Genomic DNA, 22,529 nt, shown 5'->3' on the forward strand with positions numbered 1-22,529 from the left:
TCCATGGCACATCAAACCATCTGCTGATTACAAAAACCTCTGCCCACTCCAAGCTATTTGTAGACCGAATCTCTGAGGATTATTGTTAAATTAAATTGGGCATTTATGATTAGCGACATTGATATTGGATGATCACAAAGCAGTATGTGATCATACTCATACCTGCACATACAGATTGATTTGACCACTTATCTGATAAGTGAATTGAGGATAAATGATACAATGTGTTTGTAAAGGATTTTTGATTGCGGATCAAACACCTGTTGATAATTCTTAATAAGGGTGTTTAACTAACATGTAACTGATGCATGAGTCATGATCTAACTGCATGCATTAATGTGGGATATATCATCAATTCCTGTTGCTCACCATTAAGAGTTCACACTCAGTGGATGATTGTTAATTCACAGTTACTTCATACATGAATTTATATGCTACCAAATTAGCTAAAATGCAGATGCATTACCCATCTGTTCATTGTTTCTGTGCACATGTGCTTAGGATTGAGTATATGTGTGACAATGACAAGACAAACAACAGTGCTCTTAGAAATTTATTAAGCTAAAATAACACTGACAAGATATACATATGTAATAAAATTGTATTTCTAAATGTATGTCTGAAAGGAACCCCCAGTTCTTTTTACATTTACATTGTTTTAAAATCAAATACTATAACTTAATTGTAATCCTCAGATCTGTAACAAAAACATAGACGTTGAAGATTTATTAGGATCAAACACATTTTCTGATGGAGTTTCTTAGTTTATTAAACACTAAATTTTATACCAACATTAAAATATATAATGGGATCATTAAAATTCAAATTAACATTTACAATAGAAGCAATATACTGATACAAGGAGGCAAAATACTGTGTGTTAAGTTACAAGGTAATTGTAGCAAACATATTCATTTTATTCCACAAAAAAAATATAGCTTAATCATTTCTTATATAAATTAATTATTGGCATTCTAGCAAAAAGCTAGAAAAATGCTATTTTATTGCATTTGGTTCTCATGTGATGTATATTGCCCTTTTGTAAACACTTTAAAGCACTCGTTCCCATCTTAGGTTTGTCAGTCACAATCATTAGATGAGATAGTTTCCCATCCCAAAAGTAGACCTCAGAAATGTGTATTTTGCTAACTTTTCATCTTACAATATCGTGTACACATTTATGTATGGCTTATCAAAAATTCTGTGGTCTAGAATGACCTTAGGACCTCATTTCACATCACACTGAATGTCTACAGAGAACTATAGGAAATTATGTCTAAATAAAGAATTCAAGGAGAAATTTATATGGATGCATTTCAAAATACAAACTATATTACAAAATAAATACAAATTGGCTCAAAAAAAAAAGAAAACAGTCTCTCTGTCTTTCCATTTTTGCAGTTTACATTCAGAATACAAACCACATTTCATTATACAACGTTGTGTTATGAAATGATCATAATAAATGAATCTTGAATCTTGAATAACAACACTTACAGTATCTAGATTCAGCAAGTACAATTTGACATTAACATCACAAGAAGATGATAAAAGTACCATTTAGGTTTCATTGGTTCATGAAGAGGCAGAAAATCTGTGACACATCAGATAACATGGTTATTCACTTACGCACAGAGATTCACAAGATTAGACTAAAGGGTTGATAAACTGCAGAAACACAGATCAATTTATAAACACAGAGAAGGAACAGTGACAAAGACTCACAACCCTGAAAACACTGTCCTCCATCTTCTTCACCTCACATCTCTCATCATGCACTCTAGTCTTGTGGGGAAATACTTGTGTAACTAATAATTATGTAACTGCCTGCATCAAGAAAAAAAGGACAGGTGTATAATTAGTGGATATACATATACACTTATCATATATTGACTTGCACATCATGAGGCATTCAGACAGCATACCAGCTGAGATTCTTACTCTGATAAATGTAGTAAGACCAAAAAAAAAAATACTCCATTACAACTAAAAGTCCTGCATTCAAAACTTTTACTTAAAAAGTACACTTGTACTTGTTGTAAAGGTAAAAATCTGCTGAACTGACATTATATTGACTATGACAGCTGGTAGTTTTAGCAAAGCTGAGGAAAATAATAACCTTTCCTGATTAGGTGATTAAAGTATACAATACATAGTAAATATTGGTGTGCTGTTGTTTTTTATTTGTATAAGTGACCTGTAAGCCCTGAGCTTTTTCTAGAGGACTCATAAACTTATGGCTGCCTGGGTTGTGTGGAATTAAGTTGCTTGTTTTATTAAGACATTTCTATAAACCAGGGAGCATGTGAATTTGAAATTATCTTACATTTATGTTGTGCTCCATTTCAATTGTCACTCTGTCTTTTTAATTCATTAACCTCTAGTGCCCAGTTATATTATTACTGAATATAATGTATATAATATATAAAATCCAATTCCCTTCCTTCAGCGTCTCCTTTAGCTGCAGCAGCAGATAGTTTTTATTCAATTTATCAACAAATAAAAAGCTTGTAATAGTGCTTGAGCTGGCTATTTTGACTGCTGTGTTTATTTAAAACTGAATTTATTAGTGAATAAACTGTATATTCAACAAAGCAAAATGTCTTACCATAATGTTTTGAGGATTTCATTCTTTCTCAAATGTCTCAGCCATTGGCATTCCAAGTATTTCCAAAAGAACCTTTTGACATTTCATCCGTGATGTTGATGATGGGTATTCCTCTGTGGAAAGAGCAGGCATATAACAATTTACCATTTCATCTTTCTGCAACAAATTAATATATTCTGTACATGAAATGACATTTAGAAACAGTGGATGACATTCACACAAAGTTACTTGTAAAACGTCACCAATACAGTGTAACTTACTTGTACCCATGTAATGGCACTTGACCTGCTCCCTCATCTTCCGCCAGTATACTCTGATCCTCCTCCTGAGGGATAAATAAGAGAGATAAAATACATGTAAATATTCATAAAACACATTGAAACTGGCATGCATGTTGTGGTGAAAAGGTATGGCACCTCTTCAGCATCCTCAAGCTTCTTCTTCTTGCTCTCTGGCATGAGGTCATCGAGCCAGCTCAACTCTCTCTTGGTGAAGATGCAGTCCATTAGCTTCCTTATAAACACCAGAGCCAACACCTGCAGCATTGACAGACAGCTCAATCCATATAAATCCTATGCATTAATAAGGGGGGGGGGGGGGGGGGGGGGGGGGGGGGGGGGGGGGAGGTAGGGGGAATAAAATTAATGAGAAGCAGGCAGTAGTGGAAACAGCAATTGCTGAGCAGTGGAACAGAGTATGGAGATGGAAATGAGGGCAAAATCGGACTAATTGGACTAACTTGTTGTTTGAGTAAGATCATGGACACATTGTTTACAAGGTGTAAAGACCTTGAAATACAAGCTATGATAGATATGCTTTCATATGTTCAGTGTACCATTTTGGTAAAAGTCAAATGTCTGGAAATCAGCAGATTTCAAAACAACATGACATAATTAATAGAGCCAAAACATTTGAGGCGCAATCGTGAACACAAACCTGCAAAATTGCGTCAAAGGAAACTTTTTTTAAAAATTATGACAATGAACAAACAAAAACATGGAGTGGCTTTCACAAGTCTGCCAGCATCGCCCAGATAATTTGTATATTGAGATGTAAGAATGGTTTAACTGCAAATGCTCATGGACTGAATGTCTTTATCCAGATACAGATTACATGTTAATACCAGGTGGAAATGGTGCCTAACACTTTTAAACTATTAGGTGCTGGTCTAATAGACTTGCAGATAGAATAATTGGACTGTTTACACACCATCATGGGAAAGACAATGGCAGCCTTGGAGGTCTTGATAACCCAAAGAAGAATCAAGCAACTGAGCTGGATGATGGTGAAGAGGTGCACCTTCCTCAGAGGTACATGTCGCAGGTAGATGAAGTCTGGCTGGTGCTTGGCTGGCATAGCGAACAGTGTAAGACGGTCAAACAACTGGAAAGGATGAATGATAAACAATTCTTCTATCATCTTTGTTTGCATCATTTGAGAATTATAACAACTATGCATATACTATGTAAAAGGGTTCATCATAGTGACAAATCACAGAGCAATATCATCCAACTCTGCAGGTTTTGGCATCTTTTAACTCATTAATTTCCAGAAATACATATAGAGACAAATGTGCAGTAACAACCTTTTTTCTACAAAGATAATAATAAAACATGTCCTAATTTAAAAATATTTCTATTACCAATAATAGAAAGTACTTCAAAGTGAAGAAAACAAAAAGAAAACAGGGCAATTAAATAACAATCAGGTGTTCTGAGAATGGTGGGAACACACTAGAGGCCAATTAACACCTTATCTGGGCAGCCAGACAATATGGAGGCGATCCCCTATCATGGCTCGGTGAGAATCACAGATTATCTGGTAGAAGGGTCTTACAAATTCAAACTTAAAAACACTGAGCAGCTCTCCGTCTGATCTCAGCAGATAATCTCAAAAAAGTTTCATATTTTACAGTGCAACTTTTGCACAGGGCCTCGAGTGTGTAATAATCGCATTTTCATTTTGGAAATCCAGACCACTGTTTTCCTGCCTGGTGTGGGCATAAAGCCTGACAAACAAGGAAATATCTGTTAGTAAAACATGTACTGTTATGTGTGTGATGCAATTAACTTTCAACATCAGTTAAATTATTTATTCTACTAAAACCACATACAATTGCAGTCAGTCATATCAAATGTTATGAGGAAAGCGTTGCATCTTTGTGGTTCCACATGTAGTGAGAGCAAAAGAAGTTGCATAACATATAGTCAGTTTACCTGTATGCCTCTGAGAGAAGATGCTCCCATATAAAGGAATACGCCATACAACACAGGCATAGGAATTAACTGAAGGACAAGAAAAACATTACTCAGTAATGCCAATATGTACTGTATCATTAACTGCTATATTTTAACAGACTTACTGCACACAACAATTAACCTGGGAATATCAAAAGACAGGATGAAGCACTGATAAATATATAGTATAACTGCAGAGGGATTTTCTATGTCACAGTAAAGGGAGGAAAAACTCCACAAAAATAAAAATAGACTAATAACAAAAAGGCAGAGACTGACCCTAAGCACAGATGTCATGAAGACAGAGCTGCCCATGAGGGTAAAGATCATGAGGCCGGTAAAGCGTTGCTCTCTGATGCCGAGGAACTTGGGCTGTTCCCCAGGAGCTGAGCACTCCGATTCAAGCTTCAGGCTGTTGACGTGGGTGATGGAGAGGACAGTGGCTGCTACAAACCATGGCAAGCCCATCAGAGAGCACACACCAAGCATCACCCCCACCATGAACAGATCCAGGTGGTACCCACAGCCTTTCTGAAAGGGAAAACACCAGTAAATTAAGTTGAAGTTGAATCATTTTGATGCACTTTCAGACACACTGAGTTCAAATAATCAGCACATCTCCAAGATGCTATACAGACTACTAATGCAGACTACAGCCGGAAGAAGAAGCAGAAAGTACCTTAAGTTTGTGTTCTTTCCTGTTGATGATGACAGCTGTTATCTGCTGATCCATGAAGATGAGGATGGTGCAAAGCAGAGCTGGGACCACTGTTATGACTGCCGTCCACCAGGGGTTGGGCCCCAGTGGGTTGACGAACCAACCACGATCATCTCTGGTTGGCTGATAAGAAATTATTGTCATTGGTTAGACATAATTAGTAGTTGAAAATGATGATGTTACTTGGAAATCTGTTGAACAATTTATTCTGTGGCCTTGCCTCACCTTAAACACACTTGGAACTTGTAGTTTAGGAGAAGGGATCCCTAAGGCATAGTCGATCGAGACCATAATAAAGATGGCGAAGAAAACAGCAAAGTCACTGATGATGGACCTCACCTGATAGAGAGGGAAATTTGTAAAAATGATTTCATATGCCTTTGAAAAAACAGTTTCAGTCTTATTTAGTAGTAAATATGACCCTGTTTTGCAATTTTCCCCTGTTAACCATACAGTACCAGTATGTGACCACTAGAGTGTACCACTGCACCATCCTACATAACCAAAGCCTTGTTAAAGGGAGGTTGTAGTTTTGTCTGGATCATAATGTACACTGGTGTGACGATAATGAATGATGCACAATACCTTTGTGGGAAAGTAATTGCTGAACTTGAATTCCTTGAGGAAGGCAGACATCAAGACAGTAGAAAAGAAGAGAATGACACACCAGAAGAGAACATCAGGAACGTAGGGTCCATGAGGGCCGCAGGCACTGCCCACAAACTCCCCTTGCTTTTCAACACAGTCCTGTAAAGGTATAGATATTGAGCAGAGTTATTCAAATTTATCATATGATTAGCAATACATGAGCATCAACAGACTCCAAAAACTGGGTTTATGAACATCCAATATGTGCACAAAAACCTTAAGTGAGTGCAAAAATGTGCTTTTATAGTGATTTGCAATGAGTAATCCAATATAATCCAGCCCACATGGCCTTAATCTCCTCTGTCCAGCTTCCTCCATCTGGGAGAGCATGCCACTTTAAGGTGGACAACCTAAATGTACTTTGTGTAACTCAATAATTCCTGCTGATGTGTGCATCTAACCTCTGTGACTCACAGATCTGGTTTTGCTTTTGTTTTATTTGTATTCTATTTTTGTTTTGTTTTTGTTTTTTTACTTTTTTTACACCAAGTTGGCATGGAAAGTACCTTGGCCTCCAGGGCTTCCCAGTAGATTTCAGAGGCAGTGATGTTGTTGGTTTCCCAATACTTTAGGGTGCCATTGGTGGGGTCAGAGGGCTCAACGCATGAACATCTGCGGAAGCACATGAGCATTAAGTGACAAAATAATCCCTCATCTGTCAGGGATTTACAGTACCTCCAAGAAACAGATTCAGTAATTTTTTTTCATTACTTTAAAAAAAATATTGTGTGAGAATAAGTGTCCACATACGAGTACATGGTGAGTTTGTCCAGGTTGTTGTTTTTGTTAAAGGGATAGTGGTCTCCCAAGTGGATAAGTTTCTCCAATGCCTCATAGATGAAGATGATGCAGATGAGCGAGGCGAAGGCTTCCTCTGTGAAGCGTGTGATGTAACAAACGAGGGAGCTAGCATCTGTGGCCACCAGCAGAATACAAAGGAAAGCTGTCCACAGACCGATACAGGCTCTCAGTGACAAATAGGACAAGCCAAACTCCCTATGTGAAGACAGGGGGGGAAAGATAAAACCACATCATATATTGAATGTTTACTGGTAGTAATGTGGTGATTTGGAGGAACATTATCACAATGAAATGCAATCCTTCTGTCCATATTATCAGATAATTTAATGATCAACGTGTTTGAGAGATGGTATTTTCATATCAACAGAATTTATCCAGAGCAAGCCGATTAACATCAAACAATGAAATGACAAAATTACGCAATGTATAGATGACATGCACTTGAAGTGATGGGTTATTTATGTGAGCAGTCAAATTAAATTAAAACATACTTGCAGAATTTGAATAATATCTTTTCAAAGACAAGCACTGGCCCTGTGCTGCCCAGAATGGTAAGCGGCTGCCCAGCAAACAAGGAATAGGCTATTCCTGTCAGTGAGGCTCCAAACAGTGACTCAATTGCACTCTGGGAAATGGAAAAGGACAACAGGAAATGATTCACAGAAAGTTACCTTAAAACTGTTTAGCAAAACAAAACTGCTTGTTTTATGTACTGGACTTCTGAACTATTACAGTGCAGTTAGTCTTGGCAGTACACTGTGAACATTTAGAGCAAATAGCAGGTGCTTTACTATGCGTCCTTCTGTTGCCTCGCCCAGAAGTCCTCCAAAGGTGATGACTGGGGACATGCAGGCACAGTAGAGGAATAGGAAAGAGGCCACACACTGCAGACTAAAAGCATCAGTGTAGTCGGACAGGTAGTGAGGCGCTTTGCGCTTGATGTCCAGAATGAGACCACCGAACCACCTGGAAATATAAAAAGAACTTTGTCATTTATACACAAGTCAAATTTTCATTTTCAAAAGCATAAAAAATATTCTACAAAGAAAATTGAAACAACAATATAAATTACGTTAAAATGTAAAGGTTTCAGTCTGACGGGTCTATTTTTGAAAAGTGTTTAAGATTTTGCATTCCCTCTACTGCCTTCTTCCCATTGTTCAACACGTGAGTATGGTTTAAGGCTTAGTGTGATATGTCCCTGTGATCGAAAAGTCTAGCTGCAAATAGAGATCCCAAAGCTGTACTGTTTCTATGGAAACCACTTTATGACTGCAAACTACATACCAACTTTACCCAGAAATAGACAGTCAGCATTACAGTGAACATTTTGTAGAAAAGTGGTATTTTGGAGTATACTGGCTTTATTCTTTTTATCTGTGCATTCTATAAAACCTGTAATAAAGAAAGAGTGATGACAAATGAGTATACTGAGCCAGCATGAGAATATTTTCTGGTAGATACATAAGACCAATTATTATGAACACCTAAGATGCAAATCTGAGCACTGAATACACAAATGGCAGTCGTTTAAATCATAAGGCAGTCACAGAAGCAGACTACACAATATCCTTCTCCATCTATAACTGCACTGTAAGCTCTTCATTGTAGTGTGTAAATCTGGAAGCTTTAAATTCTCTGCAACAAAATTGCAAGTAGATTGCGTGCTGTACTGTCACAACACTGCACTGGAAACTCAGGAGCTACATATGAGGAACCTTAAAGACTTTTTAGAAATATATGTATTCATCTCTATATGTAAACTCCATGCAATTCTACTTGTGTTTAGAAAACCCCCACATTCTGTCTTTCCCTCTCTGATTCACTCACTTTCCAGTGCGCTGCAGTTCTGGACCCCCGTGACCACCATGCTCTTCTTCCTCATCACCTTCTGCTAACATGTTGTTACTTCTCTTTCTCTTCTCCTGTTTAACAAACAATGCACAGAAGTTAGATTATTTTTCATGTAAAAATGTAGAAATCTAAAGAAGGGGAAAAAAGTAGGTAACCAACTACCTAAACTCCTACTCACCTGAGAAGGTACATTTTTTGGTGGCTCTATCCGTATGGATGGGTCCCATTCTCCCGGAGGCAGGACTGTCACTTGATCGAGGAATTCATCAATCCCAGCAATCAGATCATTACGGTCTTTAGCTTTATAAGCAACATCATGGAAAACCTGGGAATTGAAAAATACAGTACGGAAGGCTGATTTACAGCTGCAAAAAAACTCTGCATGGACAGAACCAAGGCTAGGATATTAAAACTTAGAACCTGCTCACTGTAAAACAACACCCACTGGCTCACTATTCTCCCTTGTAAAATATCCAGTTTTATCAAATCTACTCATTCCAAAGAATGTCTAACAGTGAGTTTGGACTTTGTCAAAGCCCATCTTTTCCTCTGTGATGATGGATGGCAGCCTAAATCCTGGACAAAAAGAAGGACAGGAGGGCTGACTAATCGCCAAAAGCTTGTCATAAAAGCTCTGAGCTGTGTTTCATGCTGAGAAATGTTCCATCACTTTAGGAATTTGTTGAGTTCTGCTGGACTGTGAATTTATGCAAACTGCCTGCAGAAAATCTAAATACAGCATCTGGTTGAAATTCAAACTATTCCAGCCTCTTTTCCCAAATATTAATGAATAAATAAAATATGCAGGTTGTTGGCATGGTAATAAGGTGCTTTTTAATTAATCCTTACCTCATCCGTCATAAGTGTGGCAATGGACCTTCCAATCTCATGATACTGAGCCCCATGACCAAAGGGCCCCAAGAGAATAAACAGAAACCTAAAGGCAAAAGCAGATAAAAGATTTTTTAAATCTGTTTTTAATACATTGCCAAATCAAATCTGAATCACAACCTACACAGATACGCATTTACTGTAAAGGTCAGACAGGGTTCAGCTGGTTTAATAAGGGATATTTATAGAAAGGGTTGAGTGGGTGTAGTTAAATCAGCTTGTAGTGACCTTGTGGCAATAGGGACCTCAGCCAGCCCATTGAGTAGGACCGCCGGCGAAAGGCGAACAAACGCCACCACTGGCTTGTCCAGAAATTCCAGCTCTCCCACTAAGACGTTACACGTCTCTGCTCCTGTTGGGATCTTCTTCATGAAATGTAGGTCTATCTAAAAGACGACACAAAGTACAGTCTTTGGAGTATCATACAAAAGGCATTGACAACCTTTCTGGTTAGCTTATCATCTAAGCGGCTTTGACTGAGAGCATGCTTTGACAAGTAAAATAATAATAATTAATCTTCGAAAGTGCATACTATAAATAAGTTATTATTTTTACAGTCCATCCTCACATTAAGCCCCCAATAAAATGGTTTGACTGGATTCTAGTTATCTAGTAAGTTATCCAGGGTTTTTATCTCAAAGGACATAACACAAATGTGTTACAATGACATATTCCAAAAGATTATTTAAATACAGATGTTAGTATGATCTGTTACATAATATTTTATAAGGATTGGGTTATCTATTATTGTATACATTTATGATGCCTAAAAGCATATAAAAGCTGACCCTAACTGATCCTCTTACAGTACATCTGCTTTCTAGTCTTTGGTGCACTGGGAATGCATAGTGCAACCAATTTTGGAATATTAAAGGTGTTGATTTTTCAGTGTTAATTATGTGGAGTTGACAAGTGTTGACTTGAGTGTTATTTGTTCCTTCATAGAGTTCATATGGCTCTAGTGCGGCTGTTGAGAGCAATCCAAGAGATTTTTTTGATACACTGATGGGTCATGACTTACATAAACACTGGCATAGTGCTGATTCCTAAACTCTTACAGGTAATAAAGATTATTATGCTATGTGCATCAAGTAAATACTAATCTACAGCTGCTGCAGAGAGAGAATTGTGGTTGCATCATGGCCCAGAAATATATAACTTGTAAGAGAAGTTGCATTTTTAAGAAAAAAGCTACTATGACTGATTTGGTACGTTCATTCAACAGTTCTAAAACTGCATTCAAAGTAAGCAAAGCACCTTTTATAATTGTTTCAGTGAACAGGACAAAGCACATGGAAGGTCAAAAACATATACATTATGCAAAAAGTTTTAACAATTTTATTTTTGTCTTTGTTATGTGTGGTTGTCAGGGGGTTAATGACTTTTATCATATTCAACACGGTTATAATCCTAATCCCTTACTGGATGACCTTTCCATTATTAATACCAACAAGGATCTCCTGTTCATTGTTGACAATACACAATTCTGCTCATATTCATCAAATACAACATACTATCAGTGAGAATTAAAGTTTGCCTAATCCTGACAGCTCCACATGGTAATTCTCACTCTGATCAAAGTGTGATCAGTCCCATTGTCCACAGATATAATAGTAACCAAAACATTATACCCATATCTTGAGAAACACAGTATGCATTGCAGTGCAACTGTACATACCTTGCTAAAGTCCACAGCGCTGTTCTCTCTGTTGTCTCCTTTCCCGTCTGTACTAGCTAACTGAGGCTGGGACGATGACATCTGACCTGGATAATCCAGACAGGGGAGTGACAAAGGAGTTACAAAGATCTCGGAACAAAATTGAATTTTAACAGCTGATAATACCATCAAATGCTCCTTGGTTGATCAGAAGCAGATCTACTATCAGAGCTGCTAGCCTCAAGCAGAGATGAGGAGGGGGTTACAGAGCCAGGTATGATAAGCCCACCTCTTTCCACTAACTATAACTTTTTTCATCTTCAAACTTGTAGTTTTCAGGCCCAACCAACATCAGACATTGTGCAGCTCCCTTTGGGTCAACAAAAAGCTTTATCCAAATTTCTTACCATATGCAGTAATACTCTCCAAAACCAGTAAACAGACTTCAATGTATAAAATCCCCCCAACTCAAAATATGTTTTGCTTACTTCTACTTGGATGTTTGAGCTTCACTGTACAGAATGATATATGTGCAGAATTTGAAACTAGAGGGCAGCTTTCATATTCATCTGCTCAAGGGAGAAAGTTTATCTGTGCTCATTGAAAATCTGAGTTTGAGGGGTGGACCAAATAACATGGTTTGTGACATCACAACTTGTTTTGAGGCTAATTGTGGTGTATGTGCACTGAGAAAGTCCATTCGCAGTGCACATACACTGAGAATGGACTTTACAGTGAAGGAGGAAAAATCTTTGGTCCAGCAGTTCAACTTTTGAAATGAATATTTACATATTCATCAATATCTTACAACAAGTCTGGAGGGGATCTTTAAGGAATCATCATTACAATTCATTCTGCGGGGAACATGGCAATACTCTAAACCATAAGCCCATAGTAGGGCTAGAAGAAAGCTCAGGGGATCACCAAAGTCATGCATCTTCTGGGAACTATGGATATCTGTACCAAAATTATACTGTAAATGTTGAAATATTTTACTGAATACGTAAAAACTTTGACCTGCTGGTTGTGCATAAGGAAAAATAAGGGGATGGCTAAAGTCAGTATGAGTCATCCTTTGGAGAACATGAATGTCTGCACAAAATTTCATGGCTATCCATCCAATAGTGGTGAACTAATGATGAAATACCTTCCACTAGCATGGCTAAATTATGTATTTTTGCAGCAGAAACATGTTTTTCTACTTTTCTATCCTGCTAATCATCTCATGACCCCTCAGATCTTTCAGCCCCCAGTTTAAGAAACCACTACAAAAGAGTACGTTATCACAGCCCTCTGATTTCCTCACCATTCTTGTCCAGGTGTTGCTCAGATGTCCGTCGCATGTCAGCAATGGACCGTACAATTGGCAGACGGTTAGCCAGCTTCTTCTGGTTCTGGTGATGGTGCTGCTTCAGCAGTGTTTCACGTACTTTCTTTCTGAGCACATCCCCCAGTGGTGAGTATAACTCTTGGTGGTCCAGCACCATATCTACAGAGGACGCAGATGAGCTGTTTGCATTAATGTTTCGGGGTTCTATATGAAGCATTTGTTCTGTGTGACTTAAATTTAGTGCAAAAGTGAGAAGTAAGACAAAAGCTTCCCTAAAAGGTAAAATCTTATCAAGTAAGAAACATTCCAAATTTGTTAATGGTCACCAAGACAATCTTTTCTGAGTTCAGATGTCTTCAGTAGTCCCGATAAGTTTGGGACTTGGTACCAGTGAATGAGTTACCTGCAATCTCTTCAATGGAATTAGCCCTCATGTCGAGCAGCACAGTGCTGTTGATAATACAGCTGCGCAGCTCAAACAGGCTATGTAGAGACAGAGTGGCTACGTAGGGTTTACTCCATCGCTCTCCTCCGTCCTCAACATCCTCCTCAAACTTCAACCACCTGTAACAGGAGTTAGAGACAGAGTCAGGAGAGGCCAGCAGTCAGCAAACTGGCCTGCCATCCGCTGTAGCTGCATTTACAAAGTTCAATGATCTCAGTTCCTCTCTTCCCCCATTTAGCTCAATATCTCTTTCTCTCTCTCAGATTTACTTGTTTTCTCTACTTCCTTATTGCGTCCTGTCAGGGTATCACTGTAAATAAAATATGTCCAATTTACCATGGTAACATAATACCATCATTTTGCAAAGGCATAATTTAAATACAGTATATTCTACATCTTGATTAACACCAACAATTATCAGAGAAAGAAAGTAATAAGTTAATGCCGCAGCCATTACAACACTGAATTGCAATTACTTTATGTACACACAATGACACACAGCTATATCTCTCATCAGTATAAGTGGGATCACCAGCATGACCAGTTCATTCAATCAGAGCTCTTAGTAATGACATGTATGTTATGATTGTGTGCAGATGCTGTGTTAATAACATGACAGTCTACAATTACCTGGCGCTTTCCCTCCAGTCAGCATCCTCTCCCTCCTTCACACAGATCTCATCCATCTCTGTGAAGAGGTCATGAGGAATATGCTCATCATCATCCTCTGTCCCCAGCAGGAACTGCACTCTCTGGGAGGGAGTGTCTGAGAACACAAAGAATTGCAGTGAGTAGTCCAAACTGAAATGGTCATATTGAATATCTTAAATTAGGAAGACACAGTGAACAAAGGAACAACTACTGTGCTTGCATGCTATAATATAAGCAAGTCCATGCTTCTTAAGTACCATAAACAGGAGACTCTCTTCCCTCCATCAAGGTGAGGGCCCGGTCCCTGCTCCTCCGCTTGTGTTTGGTTCCATGGTGACGCCTGCGATGGCTGCGGTGTCTGGTACTGCCCATGGGGACATGGACCCCGATATAGAGAGTCCTGTGGCCTGGGAACACGTTCCAGAGGTTAGAGGAGGATCATCTGCGATGTGTGTGTGTGTGTGTGTGTGTGTGTGTGTGTGTGTGTGTGTGTGTGTGTGTTAGTGTGCTCTCAGAAGCTTTACAGATAATCACAATGATTTCACTGATCATGGTTAAGCACTACTTCTTTGTGTTACTCCATTAAGCTTTATATTATTTTTCATGGATTTTTGCTACATCCTGAGTGTTTTTACTGTGATGAAGTGCATTGTTCAAATAGTCAATACGCAATAATGTAATGACGCTGCTATATATGATGCAACATTCAGCATAAACACCACCTGTTACGGCTGTACAATGAACCATTATCAGAATCACCATGTCACCATATAAATATATAAATAAAAGGTTTTTGAGGTGTTTTCTAGAAGCAAGTTTTGGTTCTGGGAAAACTCAAACTGGGAATAGATACCTCTTTAGGGTAAAAGGCTTGAAAGGAAACATCTCATTTGAAAGATTTGGTGATAAGATATTTAATATTGGGAAGTTTTTCTCTAAAACAAAAATCTACATGCATGCACACACATGTGTGACCAGCCATAATAATCCACTGTACCATCTTGATGGAAAAGCCCTCTTATGTCTACGTCATCTTTAGGGTCCATGTGTAACTATTATGTAATGTGCCTTCATTTTACCACATTGACATGCGTCAAAATTAATTTTATATCAGTTGTGAAAACATGTATGAATAGTGTTTTTGGTCAGCAGCGGCATATGACCTTAATTATGAATGGAAGTATAAACAAATGTTGCAGCATATCTGATAGACTAATTTTAAAAAATGATGAAATATTGTATGGCATGAAATTATAGTGTATACTGTATAATATAGTATAGTAGTTATATATTTTTTCATTTAGGCTATATACTGTATGAAAGCATACTGCATGAAGTGGGTGCATATGGCTGCTTTGACAAAGAAAGTGTGAATTTACAGTTCAACTACTTAATGTGTAAAATGTAGTTATGTAATGTAGCACTTGAATATTGGGGGACTTTATGATTGCACACTGTCATTGTTTGTAAATTACCTATCTACTCATAGTAGTTGTGTAAATTTGTGTTGCCTGGTTATTGATTCATGTTTCCTTTTACCTTTTAAATGTCTTTAAAACTGTGTGTCCATGTTGGTGTTTATGCAGGTATGAGACAGAGTCATCCCACTCATCTCACTGCAGTATGGCATGAAGATCCAGACACATACAGTACATAGAGTGCTCTTCAGAATGAGTGGTACAGCTATGCCAGAGTGCTTGATAAATGCATAACACTAGTAACTTAAGTACTTAAGTACTTTAAGTCCCCTTATTTAGCATTTATAAGCAGTATACAAGCATTTAATACATTATAATTAAGCAGATATAAGGACACTTGTCAATGTTAAAGTACAGGATTTTTCAACAATTATAACTCCTCTAACAGGAAATAGGCTGTTGTTCTGCATTGTATTTTTTACACCTGCTGAACCTTTTTTATTTATTTGGTAAATTCAATTTGGGTTCAATATTGCATTTTTAAAGAATTGCCATACACAGTATAATCTTTTTTCACAACTGTTTAGATGTCTCAAGAGCATCCTCATGTGTTCTGCAGCATCAAGATCTGATTTTACATGTTTTTTTGGCTTTTTTGTTATCGGCATGTGGAAATTGCAAAGAGGAGCCTAACAATGAACCTGACAACAACTATGTAGAGTCCTTGAAACAGTTTCCTGTTCAAATGATATGTTTTCAGTTAAAGTGTAGTTCTAATATCCTGTGGAAATGTGTTTCCAGATTCACTGTTGCAGTGTGATCAGCACACACACACAACAACCAAGCATGATATACACAGTAGCCTACCCACGCTTACAGTGTCATACTGTAGATATAGGCTTCCTGCATTATGGCCATGTGTCTTAACTGAACATACAATAGGGGCTTGTGATTCCCTTAAAGTTATAAGTAACACAACAGGCTTGTTTTTTTAACTATAGCCTAGAACTTTACACTTAAAACTAAAAAGCTGAAGCCTTTTAAATCCACTGAAAAGCTGTGTTTTGTTATCTGTGTCTGTAGCTACAGAAGAAGAAAGCTTCTAGCATTGAGCTGTCCAAAGTATCTAAATCTGACTGTATCTTTGTTGTGCTTCTTCATGTTTTTCAGTGATTATGACATTACCGATTCAAACTCAGCTCACCCACAGCTTCTGCCTCCCACTCTACTCTTATCGTTTAACTATGAAATATCTGTCAAGAGGAAAGCAGCAGTTTTGAGGGCAGAGTAGGCGGACTCAGCTGCAGCAGCCTTTTGCTGCTTGAGGCTTTTTGTATTCCAGATGCATTCAGTGTCAATCCAGATACCTTCAAGATCTTCCTCCTCAAAGTTGGCTCCCTGTTGGGACCGTGCACCTCCTCTGTCCACCACAGCCTCATCATCACTCCTCTGTTGAACACACAGAAACAAACAGACGCACATATTCAACCTTCAGTTATATAATATCTTACCAACAACACATGTAGAACTGGAACATGAAAACTACAGTATACTTCTGTAGTATCCTGAACTTTGCATGAAATAAAATGTTTGTTGACTTGGTGTTCCCTCGCAGTCGAGGACATTATAAACAAACACATTATCCAACTGAATAGCACGGTTGCCAAAGAAACTAATTGCACATGCCATCTAGAAGAGGAAAGAGTATCTTCTTACCCCCAACATAAAGCTTTTGGGAACAGTAAATTACCTTCCTACAATTAAAGTTTTACCTCTGTTCAAGGCACTTCCTTCACAGTGACCTGTAGCACTTTGCTAACAGGACAAAAGGTGAATCGATGCTTTGCTTGACTTCATTTTAAAAAGTTAGCATTCTCCTTAACAAGCAGTTTTTTGTTTTTTTGATTAATTTTGATTTGTCTGTATTTTTACTACCACCCACACTTGTCCTTAATTGGAGGAGAAAGACAAAACAATATGTCAGGCTATAATCCAAATTGAAATTACACTATTTCATGATGATCACTGTAATATTCTGTTACCTTCTCATTGCAACAGCCATGCACATTAGCAGGGCTCCACATAGGGGTTATCCAAACCGCATTTTCCATGTTATTTTAACAGACCACATATATATTCAGGCACTGAAATGATAGACAGCAAGCCTTGCAAAAAGAACATAATCCTCAGTACAGAGCTTTTGTCAGATTACAAGAGAGAATACTGAATGACCGCTCGCTGAAAATGTCATTAAGGCTGTATGTGCATAAGAGATTTCCAATTGAGCTTCCTGTTCTATAGCACCACCAGGCTGATACCCCCCTCATAAGTCCTGGACACCTGTTCCACATGTGACAGAGGTTAACAGGCAGATAACGACTTCCGGTTACTTTTTTTTTTGATAGTTTCACTCGAGAAATGCAGCAGGACAGGCAGTCATTGCCATAGCAGGAGGTGGCTCAGCGCACATGGATCTAGTTGATTAGAGTCAAATCACTGAGAAAACCAGCACTCTGTGATGAGAACGCCTGTCTGCTTATGTAATACTTGAGAAAGAATATAAGAGGGAGGAGGTGTAAGAGAGAATCGGAAAAACTCACAGAGGGCATTATTTGCCATGTAACATACCAGGATAAAAACTCAACACCTGCTTTTACCTCTTTTATACCTCTTTTATATATTCATTATATTGCAGCTTTGCAACATTTCACAGATGTATTCTGAGTATGAACAACAGGCTGTTACGACTCGGCACAAACATTCACAGATAAATAGCCTCAAACAGTGAATGGGCACACTAATAAAGGCACCAGACAGCACAAAGGTGGCATAACCAGTGTGAATAAATAAAGAGGCTACTGTGAAGTGAGGTGAAGATAATGGACACTACTGTATCTCGCAAAACCAACAGCCCATTTTGCCTATAACCTGTCAAATATGTGCCTTTATGGTACAGAGTGGAAAAAGCAGAAATTTTTGAGGCAAACTTGTGAACACATTAGGAAAAAAAAATCTGAGCTGCTTATAAATATGAGAGGAATTTCTAAAACCTTTGGAGGCTGAACTTAACACCAAGCTGAAAAATACTTCAAACATACAGTATTATTGCCTGTAATAGCTTTGCAAACATTTAGGAATCAGTTCTATTTATTTGCACATCCTGCAGACATGGTACAGGATAGTATTCATTTGGAGTCGTGTTTCTGGCCACCTGATGAATCCATTTCTCCATGGATCTCTTGTTTTAGGTCCGTTTTGGTCTTCACCAGCTCAACTTAAAGAATGTCTGGCTCTTTAGCTTGGTATATGAAACACTTCATATAAAAGCTAGTTGATAACTTTGTGGCGGTGAGACATTACTTTTCAGCTTGATAAGATACTAAATCAAAAGGGAATGTGTACAGTGACCATTTTACACAACTCTCAGACTGTCATATGGCTCAACTCATCAGCCTCAGCTATAGTCAGGCTATATCATGCTAACAATTACATTAGCAATAGCAAATTTTGGTAGTAATGTTGGCCTTTGCATTGTATTAATGTAAGAGTTAGCATCGCTAGAGTTTGTAACATGCTAACATCAAACAGCAGCATATTAGCATGCTAACATTAGCATGTGAATACAGTCTGCATGCTTAAGCTAATATAGCTAATGGCAATCCAAAATTAGTTGATGATCCTCTATGGGCCATAAATTTCTGTACCAATTGTCAAGGAAATCCAGTCGTCCATTTGTCTGGAGTATTCACTTCAGACCAAAGTGTTGGCCTGGTAGACTGAATGACTGACATTACTATGGGATGACCAACAGAGCAGAGCATGCTCACTGGCATGGTTAAAAACAGAATGTATCCTTTTTAAATTATATTTTTCAGTATGTGGCATTTGTTGATACCCTTATAAATAGAAACATCAATATAAAATCTGTTTAAATTAAAGGAACACCACCATACTATTGCAAGCCCTCAAACGAGATTTGCTACAGTGTTTGCTGAACAATCTGTGAAATGTGTGACTGCCAATAGACATGATTATTTATCTGAGCTGGGCACCATGCTTATGTTGATTAGTTCAGCAGTGGTATAGACTTATAGTAAGAGTAAAATTAATTTGACACTGTCATTTACTGTGAATCCAAGCAGCAAACGCTGGAGTAGAGACAGCAAAACAGACACATCTGCCTTTACTGATTCACACAGACTGTCTGTTCCTCACCGCAGCCAAACCGATTCAAAGCATTTATTAGGTGTTTTAATCCTGAAAGCTTGCTTGATATCAGCTTTTCCCTGAGCGATCTTGACCACCGGTTGACTATCAAGGCATTATATTAATGAAAGGCACTGCTGTTCACAGCTGCAGTGCCACATGGGCTGGCCAGGCCACAAGGCTGATGTTGATAATCTGTCTACAAATACACAGGGCATGGCTCAACATCCCTGCTCAGATTAAAACTGTCTGTATTTGATACTAAAACACATCCCACATTAGCTTATATTAAATGTGCACTGTGCTACATGCAGTGGTGGTGTTTCTAACTAAACTATTACTGTCCAGTGCCTTAACTACAAATTACAATATACTCTGTTCTCAGAAGGAAAGTTGTCTCTATAAGAAGACATGATATATTTTACTCCCTTATAGGTGCAACCAAAGCCCTCTGGAAACAAAGGTCTACTTGAAGCAACTCCATGATGGTTCTGTATAAAACCTGCTGTTTAGTGGATGAGCTGTTGAAAGGGATTGACTGGACAAATAGATGCTAGGATGTTTCCAAGAGGCAAAACAGGACCAGAAGAAGATCAGATCAATAAACTAAGACTGTGAGGAAGAATAACAGTCAGTTACTCACAAAATCATGTTACAGGACTGGCACACCACACAGCTGAAGGGATATCATAGGATGTGGCACACACTTGGATCTGACCCCTACAGATGGCTGTGGCCATTTTGGAACCATGAGTGGCAGCAATATCATTAACTGCACAGGCTTTCATGTTGCACAAAATGCACTATAATCCTTAAATGTTTCTCCTGTAAACTTCAACAACATCCTGTAAGAGGACACATTAGTACTAAATTTCTTTTCTTTTTTTCAGAAGTTATTTGAGGTGTTTGACAGCTTTGAGGCCAAATTTGGCAGACTTAATATCTCCAAGCCACAAGATGGATCAGTAATGGTCATCAGGGAAAAGCTCTTTTTTACTTCTGCACTTTTGTCAGTTTTATCAGGCTTAGAGAGAAAGGTCTCTATCTACAGAATGTCCTAAAAGCCCTGTAAGAGCATGCACCTAGCTCTCTGTTAACCACACAGCGATTTCAATATGTCCTTTGCATCAATAAAAGTCTCAGCACATTAGTCTTAATATAACAACAGTGAATATCTTTGGTATCAGGCCTTGTCCTACCTGGTAGTTGAAGATCCAAGGAGCCTCCAAGTTTTCAGAGTGCATGAGCTCTCCCTCTGTGTCCTCTGCCATATATAATCAGTTTAGTCAGAGAACAACACACTCTGCTAAAGCTCCTTTACCCTGCTTCACACCATGCCTGATAGATGCTGATACCCTTCTGTCGTGTTAAACAACTGTAATTTGTGAACGAGCATCTATCGACACAGCCACCATGGTGCTCATGAGATTACAGCCGTGACATCATCACTGCTGCCCAGCAGCATCTTATCAAAGACAGAGCTTGAGTCATACCGTGCCATCTCTCTCTTTCCCCTTCATGAAGTAAACAGATAAACTGGTCATATTGCATCAAATCAACTTGGTTACTCCAAATGCAGTGTTTCTGCAGCTACACAAGTGAGTCTGTTTTACTTCTACTTGATCTCTTCAGAATTTGATCTCAGAAAATGCAACAAAAATAATGATTTTCATGTGCAAGTTGATCCTGACAGATTCCACATACTAACATTGATCCTCATAATGACAGAGGTGATAAATCGCAGGAATCTAACTCACCAAACTTCTACGCTTCACTGATGAGCCAAAGGAAGGGCGAACCTGAAAGACAATAAATCAAAACATTAGTTTGTAACAGGTGAAAGGGTTTATGACTATTTCAGTATTCAGTAAAATTTAAAAAGTTCCAAACCTCAGGAATAAGCCAACATTTTCACATTCAAACATGTGTGCTTCAAATCAGATGAAAGATTAATTCTAAAACGCTATGTTTTAGGTTCTCAAATGTTCACTGACTTCTAAGGTCAGGTTGCGACCTGATGTTTTGAAGCCAAAGCCACACAGCTCTCAAAGTAGAGCAAAGAAACTCTTAGCCAAAAGCCTGTCAGTCCAAAGCCTTCAGCTTAATGGAAAAATCTGTTTTGATATGAACAGCAAATGGATAATGACAACAAATCTCCCTCAAAATCACCAGCAAAGGCCAGTGGGAATGGGCCCATGGGGAGAGACTTTATTTCCTTTTATCTGGATAGTGTTTTATCATTTCTTCAACATAAATGTTGTTTTGTGAGCGTATTCCTGTGTGAGTCAGTCGCTTAAATGTACATTTGTGCAGCCTTAGTGTCAGAGCAACATCACCTCATGCCACATTACCCCATTTTATATAAAGCTTAATCTATGCCACCATTAATTCACATAATAAGGTAGCGCAAGGTCAACTCTGTTTGAATTAACTATTTTAAAAGGACATCTGGCTCAAGAGGGATTAGTCATATAAAATTATATAGGCCAAGCGCAAAGTGATGAGACATCACTTCTGCAAAATATTTTTTTAAAATGTAGAAAGTAGCTTTCCCATCATATATAAAGATTAAGTATCATGTTAGCTAATTGATTGATTAAATAAAATGACCAATAATGCAATATTGTGAACTAGCATACTTTCATTCCTCTTGGTTTGAGAAAAAAAATCATTTTCTGTCACTAAGCACAGTTCTGTAAGTCACCTGTAACTGCTTTTAGTCCCACAGGTAGCTACTCTATTTCATCACCAAAGCTGTCGACTAAACACATCAGTTGCAATTTCACCATTAGTCTCCACATAGCACACACTGATTGAGCTTGACAGTCTGGATAAAACAGGCGTCCTGAAATATTAATCTACATAAGTAAATATTTGGCCCACAAGACCAGAGCTCTTTACCGTTGGCAGCAGCGGCTCTATGTGAGCCCCCTGGTCCTTCGTGTCCATCCTCTTCTCCCCGATGTTCACCGTTGTCAGTGCAGAGACCTCCGCAGTGTGTGTGTAATCCTGTCAGGTGTAGCAGTAACTGAGCGACCACACAGCGGTCACATGTTTATATTCCT

At 38.3% G+C, this 22,529-nt stretch overlaps 1 protein-coding gene across 1 annotated transcript; it reads right to left on the reverse strand.

Annotated features, from left to right (window-relative positions):
• Positions 1–540: 540 nt before the first annotated feature.
• Positions 541–22,529, reverse strand: slc4a10b (solute carrier family 4 member 10b). The gene is made up of 26 exons (XM_044366342.1): positions 22,366–22,529; positions 21,222–21,263; positions 16,626–16,707; positions 14,098–14,247; positions 13,820–13,955; positions 13,148–13,308; positions 12,721–12,903; positions 11,436–11,521; positions 9,986–10,143; positions 9,716–9,803; positions 9,045–9,191; positions 8,843–8,937; positions 7,804–7,978; positions 7,504–7,637; positions 6,962–7,207; positions 6,718–6,823; positions 6,149–6,310; positions 5,789–5,902; positions 5,525–5,686; positions 5,125–5,376; positions 4,825–4,893; positions 3,818–3,991; positions 3,025–3,144; positions 2,869–2,933; positions 2,609–2,721; positions 541–1,827 (listed from the first exon to the last, which is right to left on the reverse strand). The coding sequence occupies exons 1-25, from the start codon at positions 22,411–22,413 to the stop codon at positions 2,646–2,648; spliced, it is 3,231 nt and encodes a 1,076-aa protein (XP_044222277.1). The 5' UTR covers positions 22,414–22,529; the 3' UTR covers positions 541–1,827; positions 2,609–2,645.

Source organism: Thunnus albacares, chromosome 11 (assembly GCF_914725855.1).
Source record: "Thunnus albacares chromosome 11, fThuAlb1.1, whole genome shotgun sequence".
NCBI lineage: Eukaryota > Metazoa > Chordata > Actinopteri > Scombriformes > Scombridae > Thunnus > Thunnus albacares.